Source organism: Podarcis tiliguerta (genome assembly GCF_965153285.1).
Source record: "Podarcis tiliguerta genome assembly, chromosome: 4".
In the NCBI taxonomy this organism is placed as follows: domain Eukaryota; kingdom Metazoa; phylum Chordata; class Lepidosauria; order Squamata; family Lacertidae; genus Podarcis; species Podarcis tiliguerta.
Genome location: NC_139537.1, coordinates 1,937,347 through 1,960,256, shown reverse-complemented (window position 1 = coordinate 1,960,256; position 22,910 = coordinate 1,937,347). Strand labels below are relative to the sequence as shown.

Genomic DNA, 22,910 nt, shown 5'->3' with positions numbered 1-22,910 from the left:
GTCAGCTCACAGCAAGTCCAAAGAAATGAGAGATACATGCAGTATATATATCCTCCAGGAACCCTCTCCCCCCTTCCCCAGGAATCCAGCCACATCAGCTTATACATGCAGGTTGACATCACAGATGTTCTTGTTCCTGTACTCTTAACCATAAAAGGGTGTTCCTCTTCCTGTACTCTTGACCATATAAGGGTATTCCTGTTCCGGGTAGGAGGTCACCAACTCCTGGTGCTGTTCCCAGGTCTCTTGTCAGACCTGGCAAGGTCTGTGCGTCTTTCGTGGTCAGGATGTAAGATAAGACCCAGACGTGCCATCCCTGCTCTACTTGGAACTGGCAAGGCCACTCATTGCCGTCAGGGACTGATAAGGGAGAGGGCTTTGAGCACTTGTTTATACAGCTGGGTTTTCTGTTTATACATTAACTCAAGCTCAAGCTTCCTGAGCTTGAAAAGCTCAAGTTAATGCATTTTAGAAATGCTCCCTTGGAGGAGGGAAAATGGGGATTTTGGGTCAGTTTTAAACTGACTGCGCAGAAACCCATTCCTTCAGAAGGAGCCCAGGCAGAGAGAAAGAGGGCTTCAGCCCAGCGCCTCCGAAGCGGGCGGGCAGCAGGCAGGCAGCAAAGGGAGACCGCTGGGGTGGAGGGGAGGTCCACCATCCGTCTAGGTGCAGAGACCCCGCCTCCTCCTCTGCCTTCCCTAGGCCGGGAAGCAGTGTCTCTCCTGGACCCTGTCCCCCCGGGCTGGTCTCTTCAGCGTGGGGCGAGAGCGACGACCAGAGCAGCAGCAGCCCCAGGAAGGAGCTGAGCAGCAGCACCGTGAGCAAGAGGAAGCCCAGCTTCAGCTGCATCCTCAGCGCCAGCCCCACAAGCTCGCCAAAGCCGCCAGCCCCCTCGCTGCTCCACCCTGCATCGCTCTCTGCTCAGCAGCCCGCTGCTGTGGGAGCCATGGGTGGCTGCATGTTGGCGGCGGCTCAATGAATGAAAGGCCGTGTTGGAGTTCACCAATCAGTCCCTGCGCCGCTGAAAAGCCACGCTGAGATGCTTGCCACCCCGCAGACGCTTGGCGGGTTTTCAGATGGCCGTGCGGGCCAGATTCGCGACCCTTTCAGGCCGCATCTTGCCCCTGGGCCGTAGTTTGCCGACCCCTGCAATATTCATTCATGATTCCCCATCCACCAGATGCCTAGCCAATCAATAACTATCATTCAAATAGCTGTCAAGCCGACAACCAATCAGAAGAATCCATTTTGACAGCAACAACGATACACTTATACAATAGCGCCCCCTAACAAGGGCTTCCCTGGAACTGCAGCTGTCAAAGCCTGCGTTGCAGACCCAGCTCAGCTGAGGGGAAGTCTCTTCTTAGATTCTCATCCACCTATGTTCAACTTATATAGATATGTATAGAGCTCAGCTAAGGGAAGTATGCGGAACTTTTAAAAGGAGAAGCACCTTTTGTTTGGGGGTTCTCTCTGCTCCTTGCAGCTTGAAGTCTTGTTGCAACAATAAAGATCAGGCCTCCTAACTGCTGTTCTGCTTCATTATCTTGGCCAGGGCCTTTTGTTTAATGATCCAACTTAAGCCCGGGGAACACCCCACAACAGGTGGGATCTCACTGTTTAACACTTCAAAACCTGCAGTTCTGCATCCGACCTCCGGGGAGGCAGTCAGTTCCCTAAGATGCTTGCAGAGTTCAGGTTCCGCTCTCTGTGCATTGGTACCTTTCTCAGTCTCCTGCCATTACTCTCCCTCGCAGACACCTAGATCTTAACATCTTTCGTTAAAGGGGTGGGGTTTGAGAAAAAGAGCAGGGCCCTCCCTCCAAAATGCTTCCTGAGGTTCCAGAGGCCTCTCCAACCATTCCCCTGGCATGGTGGGCCAGGACTATGGATGGCATCCCCAGCAGTACGACTCCTGGGTCCATTAACCCTTTCCTGTCCCATCACTCATCTTACAACACTGTGAAATCCTTTTAAGTGCTAAGACGTTGCCACAACCGCTGTCTATTCAGATGGAGGGCTGCTCCAACTCACACCCTCAACACCCACCCACTGCAGTTCAGGGAGGCTCCCCCTCCCAGCCTGCACAACTGTTCATGAAACACACATTTAGAACCAAGCTGAATCTCAGTGTGATTGTAGCAATTCTCAGCAGATGGTGCAAATCTGATGGGAAAAGATTCCCAGCAGATTTGCACCATCTCCTCCCTGAGCAAGTGGTGCATAAAAACCTCCCAGGTCCAATTTCTGCCTTCTGGAGATGCCCTCCCCCTCTACCTGCTGCTGCTGCTACCACAGGAGCAGGTAAATACAGGGAATAAGAACATAAGCAGAGTCTGCTGGATCCAGACCTGTCCAGTCCGGCATCCTGTTCTCACAGTGGACAACCAGATGCCTCAATGGGAGACCTGAAAGCAGGATCTGACACAAGAGAAATCTCCCCTCCTGCTACTGAATTTCAGAAAAGTCCTTGGATCTTAATGGGGAAGGGGCGAATCTGTTAATCTTGGTTTCTCTCCGTTTCTCCTTGTTCAGCCTTCTGCTTACTTTGCCCCATTTCTGCACCAGTCTCTGATTTATTTATTGAAGTAAGTGCTTCAGGACCAAGTAAGTGCTCACAGATAGGATCGTGCTCACTTTACAGTTTGGTTCTTTCTGCTTTTCTTGGGGAGTAAGCCTGCCTGGGTCCAACCATGGGGCTTTACTTGTAGGTAAATGTGTGCACAGCATTGTGTGGGCTTACTCAAGAGTAAGTCTAACTGAGTTCACTTTCTCCATGCAGCTGATGAGATCTTTCTCCTCATTCAAAGCTGTTCTTCAGAGGGTGTCAAGGGAGAAGTTTATTAGGAAAATATCCAATTGACTAATAAAATTTCTTAACTTAACTATAAAATGTACAGCCAGATGGGTGAGGTATATATTAGTATTGTTATTATTATTCATATCCAACATTTAGCATTCAAAGTTCTTTACATTGGTTACTTTATATAAATACCAGTACTTTAAATTTTAAAAATCATTAGCTTAAACAACCTTAATGTTGCCCCTGCATAAACATTTACATTATGGTCACACAGGTTCCCTCCCCCCATCTAAAAAAAAAATATCCACGGAATTTAGTCACAGAAATATTTTAAACTCCGGTAAAATGAGGCATCTAGCATAGTCTTTGTGAAATATAAGCATCGTACAGAACCTAATGACCTTTTTTTTCAAGATGTACTGAGGGATTTACATTTTGAACAAAACAATCGTGTTTTGGATGGATATGACAACTAAGAATGCTTACGGGGCCAACTTTCAGATGCTGGCCCCAGCACACTCCAGGACTGAGGTTATCTCTGATGGGCCTGGCATCATGACCTTGAAGGAAAAGGGGTTGGGGAATGTTTGGCTCAGTTTTCCTCACCGCTGGTGCCAGAGAAAGTGAGGTAGGAGGACTCTGAGTAGCCCAAGAGAAACCAGCTCGCCAGGAGGAGTCAAAATGAGACTCTTGTGCCAAAATCAGAGGGCAAGAGATTGGAGGGGTGCCATGCAAACGTTTCAGCAAACCTTGGGCCTGGTGCCCGATAGGCAGTCCTAGAAACTGTAGAAACTGTAGATAAGAGCTGAGCGAACAAAGAGTTACTGTAATTGCATCAGAATATTTGATCCCTTGGCATCAGAAGTTGACGGAACTGAGACTTGTTATATTGGGAAGGGGGGAGTCCAGAGTGAGCCAGTAGAACCATATAATGATAGCACTGGAAGGGATCCCTGAATGCCATATAGTCCAGTCATTTCTGCTCACTGCAGGAAATCCAGAGCTGGAATATCCCTAAGAGCTGGTTGCTCATTCACTGCTTGAAGAGCCTGCCAGAAAGGAAGAGAGCCCACCCCACCGTCGCTCAAGGTAATTTGGAGGGACCGGGAAAAGTCCTCTACAAGAAGTGAGGGCTGCTTATATTTTACTTTTCTGCCTCTATCTACTTTTCTTGCAGCATCTCCATCAATTTGACATCATTCACAAACAGAGGGCATCCCCCTGCTCCCCAATTAGATAACTCCTCTAATTGTTTGTCTTTTGGCATCATTGCATTGGTTTTCACATGGTGTTCCCAGCTGCTTTGGGCTTCCTTTGGGTAAGAAAATTGAATTCAGCTGAATCAGAGAAATGGATGGAGATAGTAGGGTTAGTAGGGAGACCCTGGAATAAAAAGTGCCAATTATTGACACTCATGTTTCTCCCATGGGTTCTAGGCACTTACTTGGAGTTCAGTTTTCTTGGAATAAAGGCCAGCAGAGACTGTGGTGTCTTTACGATACATGGTTGTGAGCGCACACCCCATAAGCATGGAGGAGCTCACTGCATCAATACCACAACAGATTTTGCTCTCCATTAGTCACAGGTTTGGATCCAGCACAGAGCAAGCTGGTCTCTGTGTCTCCAGCTTCTAGCCTACTTCCAGCAGTTCACAGACAATGCACTCCTATTGTTCTCTCCACCTGGCAGCTTTGAGATGAGGCTCACCCATTAGCCTGGATTGCATCATCTTTTAGTTGTAGCTCCTGCAACCGAGCTCATTCTTTTGAGATGCTGACACTTAAATGGCCAGCTAAGACCATTATCTTACAAATAAATCTGTCTGACCTGTTCAGCAAACTTCTCTTGTCAGATTCTAACCTCACTGGGTACAGGACCCCCCAAGAACTGGAAGGCACTTGTGACATCATCCAGACTGACTCCTCTTCAAACTTACAATACTATCTGGGATCTTTCTTTTTTTTCTTTCCCAAATTTTTTATTGATTTTCACAAAATTATAGACACACTAACAACTAAACAAACAAACAAAAATCAAACCTTATTAAAACTAATCATATTAATTTAACTTAATAATCATTGAATTTCGACCATTCTTCCTGGTACTCCTCCTCCTCCTTCTGGTCACGTATCTGGGATCTTTCTTTGCAGGCTCAAAGACATACCATGGCTGCTGCTCAGTGAAACCTTTCCCAGGAGCTCAGCATACAATGTTGGCTTCCAACTGGACCCTGCTCCACCCTTCCACCTTCATCTTGGTGGGAATTCCAGGCCTACAGGACGTTCAGATCTGGATCTCCATCCCCTTCTGCTGCCTCTACATCCTCACCCTCCTTGGGAATTGTCTCCTCCTGGTAGTCGTCAAGAGAGAGCCGAGCCTCCATGAGCCCATGTACTTATTCCTCTGCATGCTGGCAGGTGCCGACCTGGTGGTCACCACCACAATTGTGCCCAAAATCTTGAGCATTTTCTGGTTTGGCCATGGAAGCATCCATATAAATGGCTGCCTGGCCCAAATCTTCTTGCTCCACTCCTTCTCAACCATGGAATCTGGGTTCATCTTGGCCATGGCCTTTGACCGCTACATGGCCATTTGCAAGCCCTTGAGACATGCAGCGGTCCTGACCAATGATGTGGTTGCCAAGATGGGACTGACCATCGTGCTACGGGGGGCCATCCTCCTGAGCCCGCACCCTTTCCTCCTGAAATGGCTCCCGTATTGCAGAGGCAACGTCATCTTGCACACGTACTGTGAGTTCATGGCTCTGATGAAACTGACCTGTGTGGACACGGGGGCAGAGAGGGCCTACAGTCTCCTGGTTGCTTTTCTAACTGGGGGGCTGGACTTGGTGTTGATCATCGTGTCTTACATCCTTATTTTCCAGGCTGTTTTCCAGCTCCCTTCCAAGGAAGCACGGGTCAAATCTCTTGGCACCTGCGGCTCTCACGCCTGTGTCATCCTGGTCTTCTACACTCCAGCATTTTTCTCCTTCTTAACCCACCGGTTTGGTCACGTGGCTGCCCATGTCCACATTCTGGTAGCAAATATATACCTGCTCCTTCCACCCATGATGAACCCCATTATTTATGGAGTAAGGACCAAGAGAATCCAGCAGGGCCTCTTCAAGATCTTCTGTGTCAAAACCAGATAAAAGGCCAGGAACTTGGAGCATCTCTTTGAGTTCAGCTGCATCCAGTTGCAGGAAACCACAGGAGAAGAGAGGGCTCTTCATTCTCTGAGAACTAGATTGGCCATTGGCCTAATCCAGGAGTCTCTTCTTAGATTCTTATCCACCTATGTTCAACTCGTATAGAGGTGTAAATAAAGCAGCATACCACACAACACCAGTCAGCCTCTAATGACCTCTTGCCAAAAGAACAGGAGTGCAATGGCTTATCCACACTCAGTTTTTGGCCCTCTCTTTCCAGGCAGAACTTTAATGCTCTGTGTCCAAACATGTTTTCTCCGCCATGCAAAAGCCTGCTCTTTAAAGTTGAATTCTAGATTTTGGAGTGCCCCCCCCCCCCCAAAAAAAAATTAGAGGCAGTTTTGGCACCAACTCTTAGGTCATTTCAGCACCATGTACAGGCATATTTGCTTTTCTTGGGATTTTTGTAGATGGAGAGTGGAATGGGAATAGACAGCCTTGCAATGGTAATAATAGTTTAGTTGCTCATTATTTTTAACTGACTTTGTAATTTATGCTGCTTATATGAGTGTGCGTATTTCAGTTTGTGCATATTTCAGAGTCAGAGGGAGGGAGGAACTTCCATTGGCGTTCAAAATGCTGTAGAAGCTGGAAGAAGGATTAGACTAGCCAACTGCCCTCCTTGCAGAGAGCTGTGCATTTGTGCTCACAACATGATGCTGTAATAAAAAGACTATAAATCTATCAACTGCTTGTTAATTCTTATCTGTGAAGATACCAAAGGGAGGGAAGGACTCTCCACACCTCACACAAGGAGGCAAATGTCAGGTGGCAGCAGCTGAGCATAAGAACATAAGAAGAGCCTGTGCTGGGTCAGGCCAGTGGCCCATCTACTCCAGCCTCCTGTTCTCACAGTGGCCAACCAGACGCCCCTTATGGGTAACTTGTAAGCAGGATTCAAGCATAAGAGCAACTCTTCCCTCCTGTGGTTTCCAGCAACTGGGATTCAGAAGCATTTAACTGTGGAGGCAGAGCTTAGTCATTGGGCTAATAGCCATTGATAGCCCTCTCTTCTAGGAATGTGTCTACCGGTAATTCTCTTTTAAAGCCATCTAGGTTGGTGGCCATTCCTGCCTCCTGTGGGAGGGAGTGCCATAGTTTGTGCACTGCACAGTTTTTCTCCCTCTCTTCTAACACCTAGCGATCGTGGAGATCCAGTGAAGCTAAATGTTGGAAGATTCAGGACAGATAATGAATCTTCCAACATTTAGCTTCACTGGATCTCCACGATTGCTAGGTGTTAGAAGAGAGGGAGAAAAGCTTTCCACTGTGCCATGCATAATTTTATAAACTAAAATTATGTTGTCTCTTGCTCACTTTTTCTCTAAACTCAAAAGCCTCAAATGCTGCAACCTTTCCTCAAAGGAAAGCGCACCTGGGCTCAATATTGCACCCCAGTGGATAAGGTTGAAGAAATAGGAAGGGCCACAAAACACAAGATCATATCTGAAACAATTTTCATTGTTTACTGAGGCAAACCATGTAATGCAAACGCAATGATAAAGTGGATGTAGCCAATAAGGAACAAGGTAAAAAGCCAAAACATGGATGGTGAATAAAATGATTGGCATCCGTCTGTCCCAGGAGACAATGGAGGAGTGTGCCTTTGAAGGTGAAGTCAAACTGTTGGAAGATGGCAGCACCTGCTGTGGCTACAGAAACTGATTCAGGAGGGACATGTTGTGTTGCAGGTGGGGCAGATGAAGGTGTCTGGTTGTGCTGCTGCAGATGCACCAAACATAATAAGGAATCGGGTAGAAATTTATTTTTTATTTATTAAATTTGTACACCACCCTTCATCCAAAGATCACAGGGCGCTTCACATTAAAATACAAAATGAGAACACAAAATATAATAATAAAACCAAACCAAACCAAACCAAACCAAACCAAACCAAACCAATAACCCCATTCCTAAGAAATAAATGGGTACTTTAGATTCTAAAGCCCTAGGACAGGGACTGCCTTATTAGTGGTCTTTGTAAGACACTCTGGGAGGTCTTTTTAAATCTTAGACACCTGCGTTTCAGACACCTGCTGCTGTCTCCATCTACCCAGGACATGGATCAAGACCTCACCAGGAACATAAGATGAGCCTTGCTGGGCCACAGCTGTCCTCATCTGACCCAGAGTTCCCAACCATCACCACTGAAACTGTTGCAGAGTGGCTCCCCACCACCTCCCCTTTGCCAACAAATTTCAGCAAAGCAGAACAGGTTCTAAGAATGAGGAGCTGGCCCTTCACTTGGAGAATATCTGGATTATCCTGGCCCGAATCTGCTTTGTTTTCACACTGTACACAACTGGGTTCATTAGGGGTGGCACCAGCAGGTAAACATACCCCATGAAAATGCGGATGAGGAGAGGAGAATCCTTCCCAAACCTGTGAATCACAGACAAGCCAATCATGGGCATGTAGAAGAGCAAGACGGCACAGATGTGGGAGACGCAAGTGTTGAGGGCCTTGAGGCGCTCCTCCCGCGAGGCGATGCTCAGGACCGTCTTGAGGATCATGATGTAAGACAGCAGGATCAGGAGCGAGTCCACGCCCACCGTGGAGACGATGACGAACATCCCGTAGATGCTGTTGACCGTGATGTCTGAGCAGGCCAGCTTCATCACCTCTTGGTGCAGGCAGAAAGAGTGGAAGAGGACATTGGCCCGGCAGTACTGATGCCTCCTGAGAAGGAAGGGCAGTGGGAAAATCAGAGCCACACCTCTGAACACGAAGGCCAGCCCCATCTTGATTATCCTCGGCACAGTTAAGATGGAGGCATATCTCAGAGGTTTCCAGATGGCCACGAGGCGGTCAAAAGCCATAGCCAAGAGAACAGAGGATTCTATGAAAGACAGCGAGTGGATGAAGAACAGCTGAGTGAAACAGGCATCCAGGCTGACTCTTCTGGCGTTGAACCAAAAGATGCCCAGGATGGTAGGCATGGTGGAGAGGGATAAGCCTAGGTCTGTCATGGCCAGCATGGAGAGGAAAATGTACATGGGCTCGTGGAGGCTTTGGTCTGTTTTGATAATGAACAGAATAATGGCATTTCCCATGATGGAAATGATGTACATGGAGCAGAATGGGATGGAAATCAAGATGTAGCTGGACTCCATGCCAGAGAACCCAGTAAGCCAGACCACTGGTGGCTTGGTCTTGGTGCTGTTTTGGAGATCCATGATGTGGTCTGGTGGGTCCCTCCAGGAGCATCAGCCTCTTGGGTGCAAGTAAGGAAAAGGTATCCTACTACCAACCAACATTGGTTAGGGCATGAAGAATATCCAAGGAGTTCCTTACAACTTTTTGTCCTTTCCTGTCTTCTGGAGATGGGACCCTTGAGAGGAAAAAGGCAGAAAAATGGTAGTAACTAGATAGCACAGCTGCCTGAAAGCTGTCAGGGCCGGTAGGGCTTAGAATCGTAGAATCATAGAATCATAGAGTTGGAAGAGACCACAAGGGCCATCGAGTCCAACCCCCTGCCAAGCAGGAAACACCACCAGAGCACTCCTGACATATGGTTGTCAAGCCTCTGCTTAAAGACCTCCAAAGAAGGAGACTCTACCACACTCCTTTGCAGCAAATTCCACTGTTGAACAGCTCTTACTGTCAGGAAGTTCTTCCTAATGTTTAGGTGGAATCTACTTTCTTTTGGTTTGGATCCATTGCTCCGTGTCCGCTTCTCTGGAGCAGCAGAAAACAACCTTTCTCCCTTCTCTATGTGACAACCTTTTATATTTTTGAACATGGCTATCATATCACCCCTTAACCTCCTCTTCTCCAGGCTAAACATGCCCAGCTCCCTTAGCCGTTCCTCATAAGGCATCGTTTCCAGGCCTTTGACCATTTTGGTTGCCCTCCTCTGGACACGTTCCAGTTTGTCAGTGTCCTTAGGCTTAGGGAAGTAGGTGTTGCCAGAGCCAACAACAGGCAGAGCCAACTCATTCTACTTTTGTCCCCTTCTTCTTCATCCTCCCTGTTGAATTCTACAAGGGGCAACAGGGATGCTAAGGCAGAGGAAGCCGACAGCCAGAGGAATCTCATGGACTGGTTGTATGAAAGAAGGCAGGGTGAGGCCGGATGGCCATCTGCCAGAGATTCTTTAGCTGTGATTCCTGCATTGCAGGAAGTCGGGCTAGATGTTAAAACCGTGTTTATGGAAGACAATCTTATTGTATGGTTCAAATAATGAGACTACAGTGAGAGTTTTCTTTTTGCAGGGCATATTTCCATTTTGTTGTGGATAGAAAAGAGTACTGCCTACTTCCAAATGCCAGTACAAAACCCTATTCAACTGTCTAGAAGTGAGCTTATGTAAAAGCCAGAATTGGGCTCATTGTAGAAGAAAGAGGAGTTGTGCAAGTGACTTTTGAGGGGTGGCAAAGAGGAGGTAGGAGTTCCTCAGCACCCTAAGTGAATGCCCTCTAGAGATCTTATCTTTCCCCAAAGCTCTCTCCAGCACCCAGAAATGCCATCTCTCGCCCTCTCTCTTCTTGCTGCCTGGCTCCCTTCCCAAAGGTAGAGGCTGGATAGTTGTGCAACCAAGTCCTCAAATAATTTATTGATTTTATTTCACAAATTTATCCATTTGTAAAATAAAACAAGACAAAACCTCAAAGCGAAAACAGAACAGTAAAAGCAAGAGGGGGGGAAATACAGCCCTACATTAAAACAAACAAAAGGTAAAAATCAAAACGGATTAAAAAAACCCTCAACTTTCTAATCATCTGGGTAGGCATTTAAAGTTGTGAAATGTTGTAAGTGAATACGCAAGGTGGGCAGAAAGAATTCAAAATCCGGAAAAAGCCTTACGATAGCAAGGGTACCAACTCTACAGTTCTAGGAAAGTAACACAGCCATTGTGATGGATACCCATTGATATCCTAACTAGCTTCTGTAGGATATATATATATTATATAAAATAAATGTCTAGTAGCACCTTAGAGGCCAACTAAGTTTGTTCTTGGTATGAGCTCTCGTGTGCATTTGTCTAATTCCCCCTTTAAAGCCATCCATGATGGGGGCCATCGCTGCCTCCTGTGACATTGATTTTGCGTTGTGTGAAGAAGAATGTAGTCTGTCCCGGATCTACAGCTGCTCTTGAGTTGCTCTATTGGCAATGCCATGGCTGTAGCTCAGCAGTAGGTGCAAAAGGTCCCCAGCAGCACCAGCTAGTCCTGTGCCTGAGACCACTGGTGCCTGACTCTGTATAGGGCAGCCTCTTCTCTGCTTGGACCAGCTTCCCTCTCTCTGCAGATGGCTCCATCGCTTTCCTCTTTCAAGTACCTTTTCAAGACCCAGCTCCTCTTCACAACTTTCTGGACCACCTTAGCCCTCCTCGCTTCACCTCACCTTCCTTTCTCCATCCCACTCTTTGCTTGTTCAACTCTGGCTTCTTCCCCCAACTACCTGCATGTGATGCAGACCAAAGTCTTTGTGCAGGAACCAGATCACTCTCTGGACTAGTGCTGTAGATATCAGTGTCAAATCATACCAGAAGGTAAAAAGCACCTGCTGGATCAGGCCAATGGGCCATCTGGCCCAGTGTCTCCTTTTCACAGTGGGCAACTAGATGCCACAAGGGGAAACCCACAAGCAGGATTCACACACAAGAGCACTTTCTCCCCACCTGTAGTTTCCAGAAGCATTACCATCTATGACTGTGCAGGCAGAGCACCCTCGGTCGTCCTCTCCTCCTCCAAGAATTTGTTCAATCTTCTTTTAAAGCCATCCACACTGGTGGCCATCACTGCCTCCCTTGGGAGCGAGTTCCATGGTTTAACTATGTGCTGCAAGAAGAAATTGTTTCTTGTGTCTGTCCTGAATGTGTTACCATTACGAAGAAAATGGCTGGTAGGCATGGAAGAACCAATGGCTCATTTGCTGGTTTGCTGCCCAGACCTCTTCCCACATAGAAGCAAGCATTCATACCCTGAAAACTAGGTGGTCCAGCACACCCTAATCTATCTAGAAATCATGAGTGAGAGAGTGATTGTGTTGCAGAGCCTGTAGTCCACAGAGCAATCAAATGGCCTTTATGGTTCTTCCCAGGCTGACACCTCTGTGGCCTTTTGTCCCTGTGGGAAGGAGGAAGCTCTGCCAGTTTTGAGCCTCCCAGCAGGTACCTGCTTGTAATTGCCTCCCTCTGCTGATTCTGCTGGGAGATGGATCTGCACTTAGTGCCAGAGGCACCATTTAAAGTAATGGTTCCCAAAATGGGTGGAACTGCACCCTGGGTGGAGGGTGTCAAGAGGCAGGAGAGCACTAGAGGTGAGAATGCCTATCTGACTTCGGGGGGAAAAATCACTGGCTCAAGCTCATCAACCTTGTTGAATTAATTAAACTAATTAATTCATTAAACTAACTAGTTTTAATTGGATTTTGAATAAGTGTACAATAATGGTTACTGTTTTGAATTTTACTGTGCCACTATTTTCCTTGGTGGGTTGTGCAAACCCCTATTCTGAATAATGCTTTTTATGGGGTAGGGTAGGGGGTGCTGGAGCTGAGTATGGGACCACACTGTGGTCAGTGGTCCAAATTTTGGTTTAGAGGGTGGGACAGGTGACAGAGTTTTGCAGCACCTTCAAGACTAACCGACTTATCAGGGCAGAAACCTTTGTGGACTAAAGTCCACCGCATACAATGCATTTGAAGTGGACTCTGGTCAATGAAATTTTTATCCCATGTTAAATTTGTTGGACTTGCTATATGGAGCTATACAGCTTTTTGTGATTGCAGCAATTTCACAAACAAACAGTAGAAAATTGATTTAAAACTTTATTAGCACTGAAACAAGACCTTCCATTTCCTTACTGGACATGGATTGCTTCTGTGTAAAGAAAAGGCAAATTCTATGGCACAAATTTGCAAGCCTGTGTTCATTTTACATAGAGATTTCACCTGGCAGAAGATGGAACTTGCTCTCAAGGATGCTGTTTTGCTATTGTGTGCTGATGGCATGGCCATATGGAATGTGCATTGTTTTAGGCTGGGAGCAGATACAAAAAGGGGAGTAAGTTGAGATGGGGGATTTGAACTATTGGGAAGGGCAATGGAGCCCTCATGGAGCTGGCCTCCCTTCTGATTCTGCAGCAGGGCAGGTGGACAAGGGTCTTCAGCCTTCCCAATGGACCCTTTGGGCCAAAAAGAGTTTTGCAGATATCCTTTGGCGCACCTCTTTCATTTTGACACAGTAGAGCACGGGGTTGAGCAAAGGTGGGGCCAGGAAATGGATGTAGGACAACAGAATGTGGAAAAAGGGCGGGGTGTGGAGCTTGAGGTGGCTGATCAAGGACAATGCCAACATGGGGGTGTAGAACAGCAGGACCACAGAGATGTGGCAGGCACAGGTGTTGAGAGCTTTGTGGCGCTCATCCAGCGAGGTGATGGCCACAACAGTCTTCAAGATCCAGATGTAAGACAAGACGATGAGTAGTGGGTCCAGACCCATAGTGGAGAAGACCACTAAGAGCCCATAGATGCCATCCCTGCTGGACTTGTGGCAGGCCAGCTTCATCACATCCGGGTGCAGGCAGTATGAGTGAGAAAGGGCGTTAATATGGTGGCAGTAAGTCAGCCTCCTGAGAAGAAAGGGGATTGGCACATGCAAGGCCACACCCCGGAGGCCAATGGCCAAGCCAATGTGGACCAGCCTGGAGCTGGTCAAAATGGAGGTGTACCTCAAAGGGTAGCAGATGGCCACAAAGCGGTCAAAGGCCATGGCCAAGAGCACAGAGGACTCCATGATGGAGAACGTGTGGATGAAGAAGAGCTGGGAGAGGCAAGCGTCCAGACTGATCTCCCTTGATCCAAGGAGGAAGACCCGGAGCATTGTGGGCAGGAGGGCTGTGGCCAAGCCCAAGTCACAGGCAGCTAGCAGGCCAAGGAAGATGTACATGGGGGAATGGAGGGCTGTTTCCGTGATTATGACAAAGAGGACGGCCCCATTCCCAAGAACGGACAGCAGGTAGGCTGTGCCCACGGGGAAAGCCAGCCAATATGGGGTGGATTCCAGCCCAGGAAAACCCATCAGGAGAAAGAGAAGCCCAGGGAGGGCAGTATTATTAGGATGGTGAAGAATGGTGTGATTACTCATCGTTGATGGAGGGTCTAGCAGCTCCATTCTCTAGAAAAGGATGCAAGAAACGAGAAGTGAAGCAATTGTGCATTTGAATGATTATTCTTAAAGTCATCACACAAGTTATCACTTTTGCTTTTACATGGAGAATTTTAACCACAAAAATACAATGTCTGTGCACAATATATGCCTTGCAAAAGCAGTAACACGCGGCCAATGCAGCAGCATCGCCACCACCTCACCGCTCAAATCACATTTCTAAGGTTTCTCAGGAGTCACTGAGCTGTGCTTTGTCTCAGCTGGGCAATGTTGGTTGCAACAAATGACAATTTAATGTCAACAGGTGACTGAGTTTGAAGTGCCTCATCAAGACCACCCAATGCAAAGCTGGCAAAAGGAATGAAACTAAGACTGTAAATAAGAACATGAGAAGAGCCTGCAGGATCAGGCCAGTGGCCGACCAGATGTCTCAGTGGGAAACGCGCAAGCAGGACTCAGGCACAAGAGCCACTCCCGCCCAGCAAGTGGGATTCAGAAGCGTTTACTACCTCTAATTGTGGATTATGCAAATCTCTTTTTTCATTCCAAAATTCTTATTGTTATTTTTTATTTGATTTATTAGTCACTCACTATAAAAAAAAATCATCTAAGTGACTAGGTCAATACATTGCATGCTCAAGAGGATGAAGTGAATGAGAAAATTAAGCACTTAATGACAGGTAATATAATTATTAATACTTACATAACTAAACTCACATTTGCTGAGGCTTTTTGTTTCTACCTTATGTAAATCGATCATGAAGATGATGTGGACATTCATTCTCAATTATTTTGCACAGAAATAAAATTTGATCTTCACTAAACAGAGATGGTATTATAGCATTCAGGATCTGATTTCGTACTTTCTTTAATAGTTGGTAGACCATAATCAATAGCTGATTGATTTATGTCATTGGTAACTAACATACGGAATGTATAGCCAGTGTAATAACTGCACATTGGATTGAAGCATCAGTTGGGTTGTGACTCTCCCATGCGGTTGATGGAAGTAAGAAGATTTGGAACATCATCCCTGTGCAGTTATTGGGGAGCAAGTCCCATTACACTCCATGGGACTGACTTTTTGGAGTGATGGTGTATTTGATGATATCTCTCCATTCAATACTAATCCCAAAGTTTATGCTCTCTTAATTTGTCATTTCTTTCTTTCTTCTCAAGCCCCCCTTTTATGTTTTACTTGTAATGCCACTTACTTATACTTTGCTGCACTAAATGGGTGTTGCTAAATTGCAAAATCTTAAAATAGTAATAATAAATCAGATGGTTTCAATATGTCTGCAGTCCACAAAACTCTTTGAAATGCATGTCTTCTCCCTAGGATCCCTGATCATCACCATTATCTGCAAGCACCTAAGAGTGAGACTAAAATGCAAATGTTTCTCAAATGCCCCTGGCTGCAAGACAGAGCTGTTCCACCAGGCCTTTGGCCAGGGCACAGCCTGACTCCCTCCCTCGGCAATCTTCACGGAGCTCTGGCCCAATGGTTGCCAGTGGCTTGAATTAATTAATTTTATACTGAATGATTTTAGAGTGTTGTTTGTGCTGTACTTTTGTACTGTTTTATCGTTGTTAGCCGCCCTGAGCCCGGCTTCAGCTGGGGAGGGTGGGATATAAATAATAATAATAATAATAATAATAATAATAATAATTTGCCTAGCCAAAACTAACCACACCATTTTCTTAACAGATCACTATCCAACCTTCTCTTCGCCAGAATAACTCCTGCTGCCTAATGCAGAACAAAGCAATAACAGAAGAGAGAGTAAACCCTCTCTAAAAATCAATACAAATTGTTGAGTGCCTGGTTAAGCGCAGTTTTTATTGTTGTTGCACAAATTCAAAAAGTGTCAAGTTCAAGCTGGGTGATTTATCTATTTAGAGATTCTTCTTTTGCAGCTGCAGATTGAATCCGAACTGGGCCAGCAAAAAAGAACCTATGCGGCCACGCCTTGGACAGTGGCAGGCTTTGGCCTCTCAGATTTCATTGGCAACCTGTGCAACACTAAAAAATTTCCCCGCTGCCCCTGCCTTTTGCACTCCATCCTACAGCATTGTTGTGGCACCCTCTGCAGCAATGACCAGTACAGCCACAATGGTCACGCGAACCTAAGACAACCTCTGGCTTGGGTTCTTTTTGAAGAAGAGAAGCATCAGGAGACTGGGCTCTGTATTCCATCTTTTGCTTTGCATTTGAATCACCTGACAAGCATTATACAGAAGGGAAGGGAAGCATTGATTCAAAACTCTAAATAACTTCCCTTTGTCTCACTCTGCACCTGCCTTGCACTTCACTTTGGCTGCTTCGCAGTTTGCAGTTCCTTTTAATTTCATGCCCTACAGTGGGAAGAAGGAACTGTTCTGCCTTCCGTTCCCTGGAATAATTCCAGTGCCTCATTCCAGGGAAAAGGGGGGGGGGGGGGCTTTTTAACTAACAGCTCACTCTTGCGTTTTGTGCCCTCCCCATTGCTATTTATTCACAGGGAACATCCACCCAGCGGAACGCTCAGCTGCATGACTGTGCCATGCCATGCCACACTCTCTCTTCTTGGGCAATGGCTGTTTGCTGCCATTTGCTCCTGCTGCTGTGCTGCACTTTCCCAGAATCCTAGAATTGTAGAGTTGGAAGGGACTCCAAGGGTCATCTAATCCAACCCCATGCGATACGGGAATCTTTCCCTTCCAACATGGGGCTCAAACCCACAACCCTGAGAGTCTCATGCTCTACCGACTGAGCTATCCCAGGGATAGATATGATGGTTATCATAACACCTCTCAGGCCAAACAATCCCAGCTTCCTCAAATGAAGGCTCTTACATTCTTTAAGGGAGGTTGCCAGCAATCCGGTTGTGCAGGAAGAGATTTGCCGATGCAGCTCTGCCTGCTCCCTCTCCATAACAAGTGATGGTGGCAAAAGGCTTCCCAGATGTAAAATAAATATATTTTATTGAACAAATAATACACTCCAGAGCTGTGCTGTAGTTGCATGTGCCAGGCTGTGGGCTGGGTGGCAGGGAAGGAATTTGCATCTGCTTTCCCCACCCTGGAGCCCCAACGGAGCCGTAGTCCAAAACACCAAGCCGGCAGGAGTGGGCAGGCTGGAGAAGGTTGTTATGTACAAACCCAAATGGCGCCAAGGAAAAGCAGCTGGTGCCACTGGTTTCTTCCCAGGGCAAGGCATGTAGAATCATAGAACGGATTCGTTTCTTATTTAGGCATTGCATAAAATTTAAGCAGTACCGAACTGGGACCAATGAAACTATAACCTGATCAATAAAACTAACAATAACCTACAAACAGAATAAAGCACACACCAACATTCTACATTTCTGGACAGGCTTGTCTAAAGAAGAATGTTTTCAGTAGCCACCAAAAATAGTACATTGAAGTCACCTACCTCTGACAAGGCCTCCCACCTGTCAGCAATTCTGTGCTAGCTGCAGCTTCCAGATACTTAGAAATAGAGGTAGAGAAGGGAAGCTGCTTGATTGCTCTGAACCTCTCCGTTCATCCTGCTGCTATTTTGTTGGGCAAGATTAAGACCAGCAGCACCCGAAGCATCCTCACCAGGAAATAAGTTCCCCTGAACTCCTTGGGAAGTTCTCCATCCTAAGGGAGCATGTTCAGAATGGGGCAAGACACCTCCTCATCGGGGATCCTTTTCCCTGAAAAGCAAGCCAGCCTCCTCTGTGTTTTCAGGTCAGATTATCAGAGAGAAACACAAGGACAGTCTCACATTAGCCTATGAAACAGCTGCGGGAGCTTGCAGGAAAAGATGCACGGAAGCAGAATAACTAACCGGATTAATTCTGCGAGGTGCTGAGGGTTCCAGGGAACTTGCAGGTCACTTGCATCTGCAGTGCAGACACCAGGGCCTGGAGTTGCCCTCAGGACTTCGAAAGCCAGGGCTCCAAATCCTCCTCATTGTTTTCGGGTGACACATTTTTGAAGATTACTGCTCCCTGGTGCCGGCAGGAGAAACCCAACCCTAATCTCAATGGCTCCCTTTGAGCAAAGTCCCTGTCACTCCAATTATATCAGACGCTCCTTTGTGCTAATCAGTTGGGTCCACCCACCTGGCACCTTCCTTCTGGTGCTTCCAGCCCTCCTATGAATGAAGGTGGCAAACACTGCCAGATCAGAACATAAGAAGCACCACCAGAGTCCTGGGAAATGTGGGGGGAGGCTTCATTCCTTTTATGGCCCCTAGAGTTTCAGAGCTTGATCACCCATTGCTAATCATGATGCAAACTGACAACAAAGGAGCGAAACCTGCTTCCCTGAATTCTGAGCAAGTAAAGAACATTCAGAGTATGGCAGTCTTACAAAATGCATTCATCTGGGGGTCAGGGAACATGAATCTGTTCATTCCAGGTGATGCCCACAATAAAAATCCTGCAAAACTTTTGATTCTGTAATGCAAAGCTCAAGCAAAACATCTCCAGCAGAATATTGTTATAAGTTTGTGGGGGGCTAGATTCCCCTAAATTCCTGGATGCCAGGTCCTCCCCATGATTCCTGGATTTAGCAGTAGTAGTAGTAGTAACTTTATTTATACCCCACCAATCAAGGGTTGTTGTTGTTTAGTGGTGTCTGACTCTTCATGACCCCATGGACCAGAGCACGCCAGGCATTCCTGTCTTCCACTGCCTCCCACAGTTTGGTCAGACTCATGTTTGTAGCTTCGAGAACACTGCCCAACCATCTCGTCCTCTGTCGTCCCCTTCTCTTTGTGCCCTCCATCTTTCCCAACATCAGGGTCTTTTCCAGGGAGTCTTCTCTTCTCAAGAGGTGGCCAAAGTATTGGAGCCTCAGCTTCAGGATCTGTCCTTCCAGTGAGCACCCAGGGCTGATTTCCTTCAGAATGGATCGGTTTGATCTTCTTACAGTCCATGGGACTCTCAAGAGTCTCCTCCAGCACCATAATTCAAAAGCATCAATTCTTCAGCGATCAGCCTTCCTTATGGTCCAGCTCTCACTTCCATACATCACTACTGGGAAGACCATGGCTGTCTAGGTTTGCCATTGCTTTTCTCCCAAGAAGCAGGTGTCTTTTGATTTTGTGACTGCTATTGATTAAACTTTGCCAAACACAGAAACCCCCTGAATTTAGTTATGCTAACAAGGCAAACCAGCCCTGTGGAGCTAGCTGGATGGGCCATTAGCAGGGGACAAAAGCCAGTGATGGCCCATCAAGAAAACCATTGGAGGGCAAGACTGCCTGGCAAGGGGGAGTGGGACTCCTTCTTTGCTGGGTGCCAGTGGGCAGAGGCAAAGTCTAGGTTTGGGGTTTCACCTTTGGATGATGTAGCCTAGGGGAGGTCTTTGGAGTCAGTTAGTAGCGAGGTAGCTCAGCAGAGAAGGAGAAGGAGGGGCAGCACTTCAAGTGAGCTGGAAATGACAAGCTGAAACCAAAAGACACAGAGGGTGGCTTTTTGCTGTCCTTTGAATCCAATGCTGCCCTTATGGGAGAAACCAGACCTTCATAGGATGGCTCTGCAATCTCTCCATCTAGGTGCAGGTTGCATGTATGTGTAAATAAAACCATGTATCATAAAGACACCACATTCTCCACTGTGCCTCATTGTCCCAAAAGGGAACACAGACCCTAATAGGTGGGCATGCAACGTCTGGAATCTCACTCTTGTGGAGATGGGGCGGCGTGTAACAATATTATGAATTTGAGAGTGTCCCCCTCCACTCCCAGCCAGGGTTTCCCTCTGAATCTTCTCCACCCCCTCAAACTTACCTTTTCCATTCACTGTCTGAGACAGTCTCTGACTACTACCCTAGTGCAATGTCCCCACAGACAGGAAAGATTAAGAAGAGGGAGGCTTTGTGGACGGGAAAGGCACCTGTAGCGTAGTGATAGAGCACCCGAGTTGCATGCAGAAGGTTCGATCCCTGATGGCTGGTTGGAATGTCCCTTGCCTGAAACGCGGGAGTTTGGCTGCCAGTCACTGTAGAAAACATTGAACTCGATGGTCTGAGTCAGTAGAAGGCTTCTTCCCGTGTTCCATTTCTCCTTTTGCTGTGGTTCCTTTGTAGGTGAACCGCTTATTCTCCCAGTCTAGCCATATACATTTCACTGTTTCGAAACAACGGCAGGAGGAGCAGCTGCAACCTGAGATCCCAGGGCGTTGCATCTGCCCAAGATGCCTTATATGTGGTGAGACATGGGAGCCTTCAGTTCTGGGCTCAACCCATCCTAGGCAGCTGCCCATCCCCTCCCTCACCTGTGGTTAAATTTACAAGGGAACCTCCATTGCTCATAGAAGCCCTTCCCTCCCCCCCCCCAATTTTTTTTATTGGTTTTCATAATTTACAACAAACACACATAAAATAAAAAACATTACAATATTAAAAAGAAAACAAACAAACAAACATATAAACATCTAACTGTTTGAAGCCCAATTTAATTTTCATTGTTAAGCAACTTCCTCGAATCTCCCCCGACTGAGTTTCCATAAATCTCATTGTAGCAGTTTTCCAATATCCACTTTCCAATAAAACATAGAAGCCCTTCTCACTTGTGCCTTGCTACAGACTCCTGGTGGGGGGGAGGGGGAGAGAGAATGGCATGGCGGTGGGAGAAGAAGCCCCTTTTATTCATCCAGACTAGGCAGAGCCAGCCTCTTTGTTTCTTGCCATCTGTCACTTCCAGTGACATCCATTAGCCCGACTGGGAGATGAGGAGGGCTCCAGCCTGACACCCAGAAAACATTAACCATTTGCAGCTCGGTTGCCTTGCAATCAATAGGGGTCCAGGTTCCTTTGGTGACTCATCTGGTCCACAAACAACCTGACCTAGAGCATCCACCCAACAGTGGGTGGGACAACGCTCAAATGTTGCAGATTCATTGACGGATGGGACCACAAACAGGTTGCAGAATCACAGAGTTGGAAGGGACCTCAAAGGGCATCTAGTCCAATCCCCTGCAATTCAGGAATATCAACTAAAGGTCACATGGACTAAGGGTGGAACCATTGATGAGAAACACCATAGACCCACCCGTAAGGACCCTCAAGGCAGTGCTGGACTACAACTCCCATCATCTGTGACCATTGGCCATGCTAGTTATTGGGGCTGCTGCACTCAGGTCCAGCTTGCAAGCTTTCCCTAGGCATCTGGATGGCCTCTGCAAGAAAAGGATGTGGGGTTAGATGGGCTTTGGCCTGATCCAACAGCACATCATCTTCTTATGTTATATTCTTACAATATTGGGACTTGAGTTCAGCAACATTTGGAGAGCATCCATGTCACAGACAGCAGATTTTTAAAAAGAGTTAAGTAGAATAAGATTCAATCAGGAACTTTAAGAGAATGCCTTCACTTTATTAGGAAAAACTAAGTTTCACTATAGTGTGTGGGGGCTTTTGATTTATACAAAGCTCTTTGTCTTACTGGCTGCTAAGAGAGAGAGAGAAAATGTGGGAAACCTAGTGGCAAGTCTCATTCTAAGACTGGAATAGAAAAAATAATTGCAGACAAATTAAGCTGAACTCTGCCTTGTGAAGAAAATCACAAGCTGCAGAGCGGTGTCCTGAGGGACTGAGAAACAGTGGAGGTTCTCTCTTTGGAAATACTTTTTAAAAAAATCCAGTTGGTATCAAACCTCAGTTATTGATCCTGTTACGGTAAAATCTGGGTGCGAGGCTGCTCTGCCACCCAGCTCGTCGGACTAAGTCCGCGGGTCCCTGCGGAGGAAAATGAGCTCAGCCGGAGACAGGAGCAAGCTGCAGAAGATCCAAGTTTATTGCGCAACAGGTTCAAGGCGAGATTGAAGAGCGAGAAAGGGGTGACATGAACTTTTGAAACTTCCCTCCATGTCCCAGAATACAGTGCAAAATACATCACAGTTACATCATGAATACATTAAGAAGAAGTTGGGTTACACAGATTACATAATGAATACTGTCAGGGGTTCAGGAGCAGAGTCACAGGAGAGGGAGGAAATGGAGAGCGAGGGGGAGGAGTCCGAAGGAAATGTCAGCGATGACAGCAGTCCGAGGTCTCTGAGTCTCTCCAGTGACTCGGAGGATTCACAGAAAGGGGCCCCCATAGTCAGGGCAAGGGGAGTGCCCAGGGGGGCACCTCGGGAAGAAGGGGCCAGAGGGGACTCAGAGAGTAGCAGCTGGAAATCCGGACCAGCGTCCCCCCCAGAGGGCAGTAGGGGGGAGGAGTCCCAGGCATCGGGATCAGGTGGCGCGCGGGCAGCGGGAGAACGTGAGGCAGGAGTGACCACACCCTCGTCAGGGAGCGAGGAAACGGTCATCAGGAAAGTTAAACGCGCGCGCGCGCCAAGTTCAAATGTACAGGAGGGCGGCAAGGTGGGCAGCCCGGGTAGGAAGCCAGGTCCTAAAGCCCGCCGAAGAGAGGGGGAGGAGTCAGAGGGGTCAACGTCTGCGTCAGAAGAGTCCAGGAGGGAGGAGACCCCGGGGGGTAGTAGGACCCAGAGGAAGAGAGAGAGAAGGAAGAGGTGGAGTAAGATTAGAGTCTTAAACTGGTGCACAGGGGGCGGAGACTCAGACGGAGCTTCGCCGGTCTAGACTCCAGACGTAGAGCTGGGACGCTGAGGCTTGGAAATGGAAACTATTCTTCAATAAAGACTTTGATACTTTACTACCGGCTAGCGTTGGTCCTTGGTGAGCTGGGACCAGGAGCCAGCTCTGACAGTAAGCTCCGTCTCCTTCCAGAGCTCACAAAACTCAGGCAAGATGACTACGGAAGAGCAACTAGCAGCCCTGCAAGAAGCTGTGACACAACT

The 22,910-nt window shown here is 47.2% G+C and overlaps 4 protein-coding genes across 7 annotated transcripts in view; 2 read left to right on the top strand and 2 right to left on the bottom strand.

Annotated features, from left to right (window-relative positions):
* The window catches only part of LOC310675486 (uncharacterized protein), a 448,115-nt gene that overhangs the window by 276,066 nt on the left and 149,139 nt on the right, over positions 1 to 22,910 (top strand). The window lies entirely within an intron of this gene.
* The window catches only part of LOC310676823 (uncharacterized protein), a 28,545-nt gene continuing 10,551 nt past the window's right edge, over positions 4,917 to 22,910 (top strand). Inside the window, exon 1 of the mRNA XM_083439000.1 lies at positions 4,917 to 5,951. Coding sequence (XP_083295126.1) covers positions 5,013 to 5,951 — 939 coding nt within the window. The 5' untranslated portion in view covers positions 4,917 to 5,012. The remainder of the gene's footprint in view (positions 5,952 to 22,910) is intronic.
* The window catches only part of LOC310675743 (olfactory receptor 51G2-like), a 53,311-nt gene continuing 38,303 nt past the window's right edge, over positions 7,903 to 22,910 (bottom strand). For 2 of the 3 annotated variants that reach the window (XM_083436789.1, XM_083436791.1), the window contains one exon: positions 7,903 to 9,342. In XM_083436789.1, coding sequence (XP_083292915.1) covers positions 8,252 to 9,187 — 936 coding nt within the window. In that variant the 5' untranslated portion in view covers positions 9,188 to 9,342 and the 3' untranslated portion in view covers positions 7,903 to 8,251. Of the gene's footprint in view, positions 9,343 to 11,656; positions 11,973 to 22,910 lie in introns of those variants that run through there. The other variant, XM_083436790.1, reaches the window with a different exon arrangement.
* LOC310675701 (olfactory receptor 51A7-like) lies at positions 12,768 to 21,767 on the bottom strand. Of its 2 annotated transcripts, XM_083436725.1 has the most exons (3): positions 17,924 to 21,767; positions 17,540 to 17,884; positions 12,768 to 14,133 (listed from the first exon to the last, which is right to left on the bottom strand). In XM_083436725.1, exon 3 carries the CDS (start codon positions 14,128 to 14,130, stop codon positions 13,123 to 13,125), a length of 1,008 nt encoding a protein of 335 aa, XP_083292851.1. In that variant the 5' UTR covers positions 14,131 to 14,133; positions 17,540 to 17,884; positions 17,924 to 21,767; the 3' UTR covers positions 12,768 to 13,122. The 2 variants fall into 2 exon arrangements, with proteins under 2 accessions (XP_083292851.1, XP_083292852.1); XM_083436726.1 differs by having other exon boundaries at positions 17,710 to 21,767.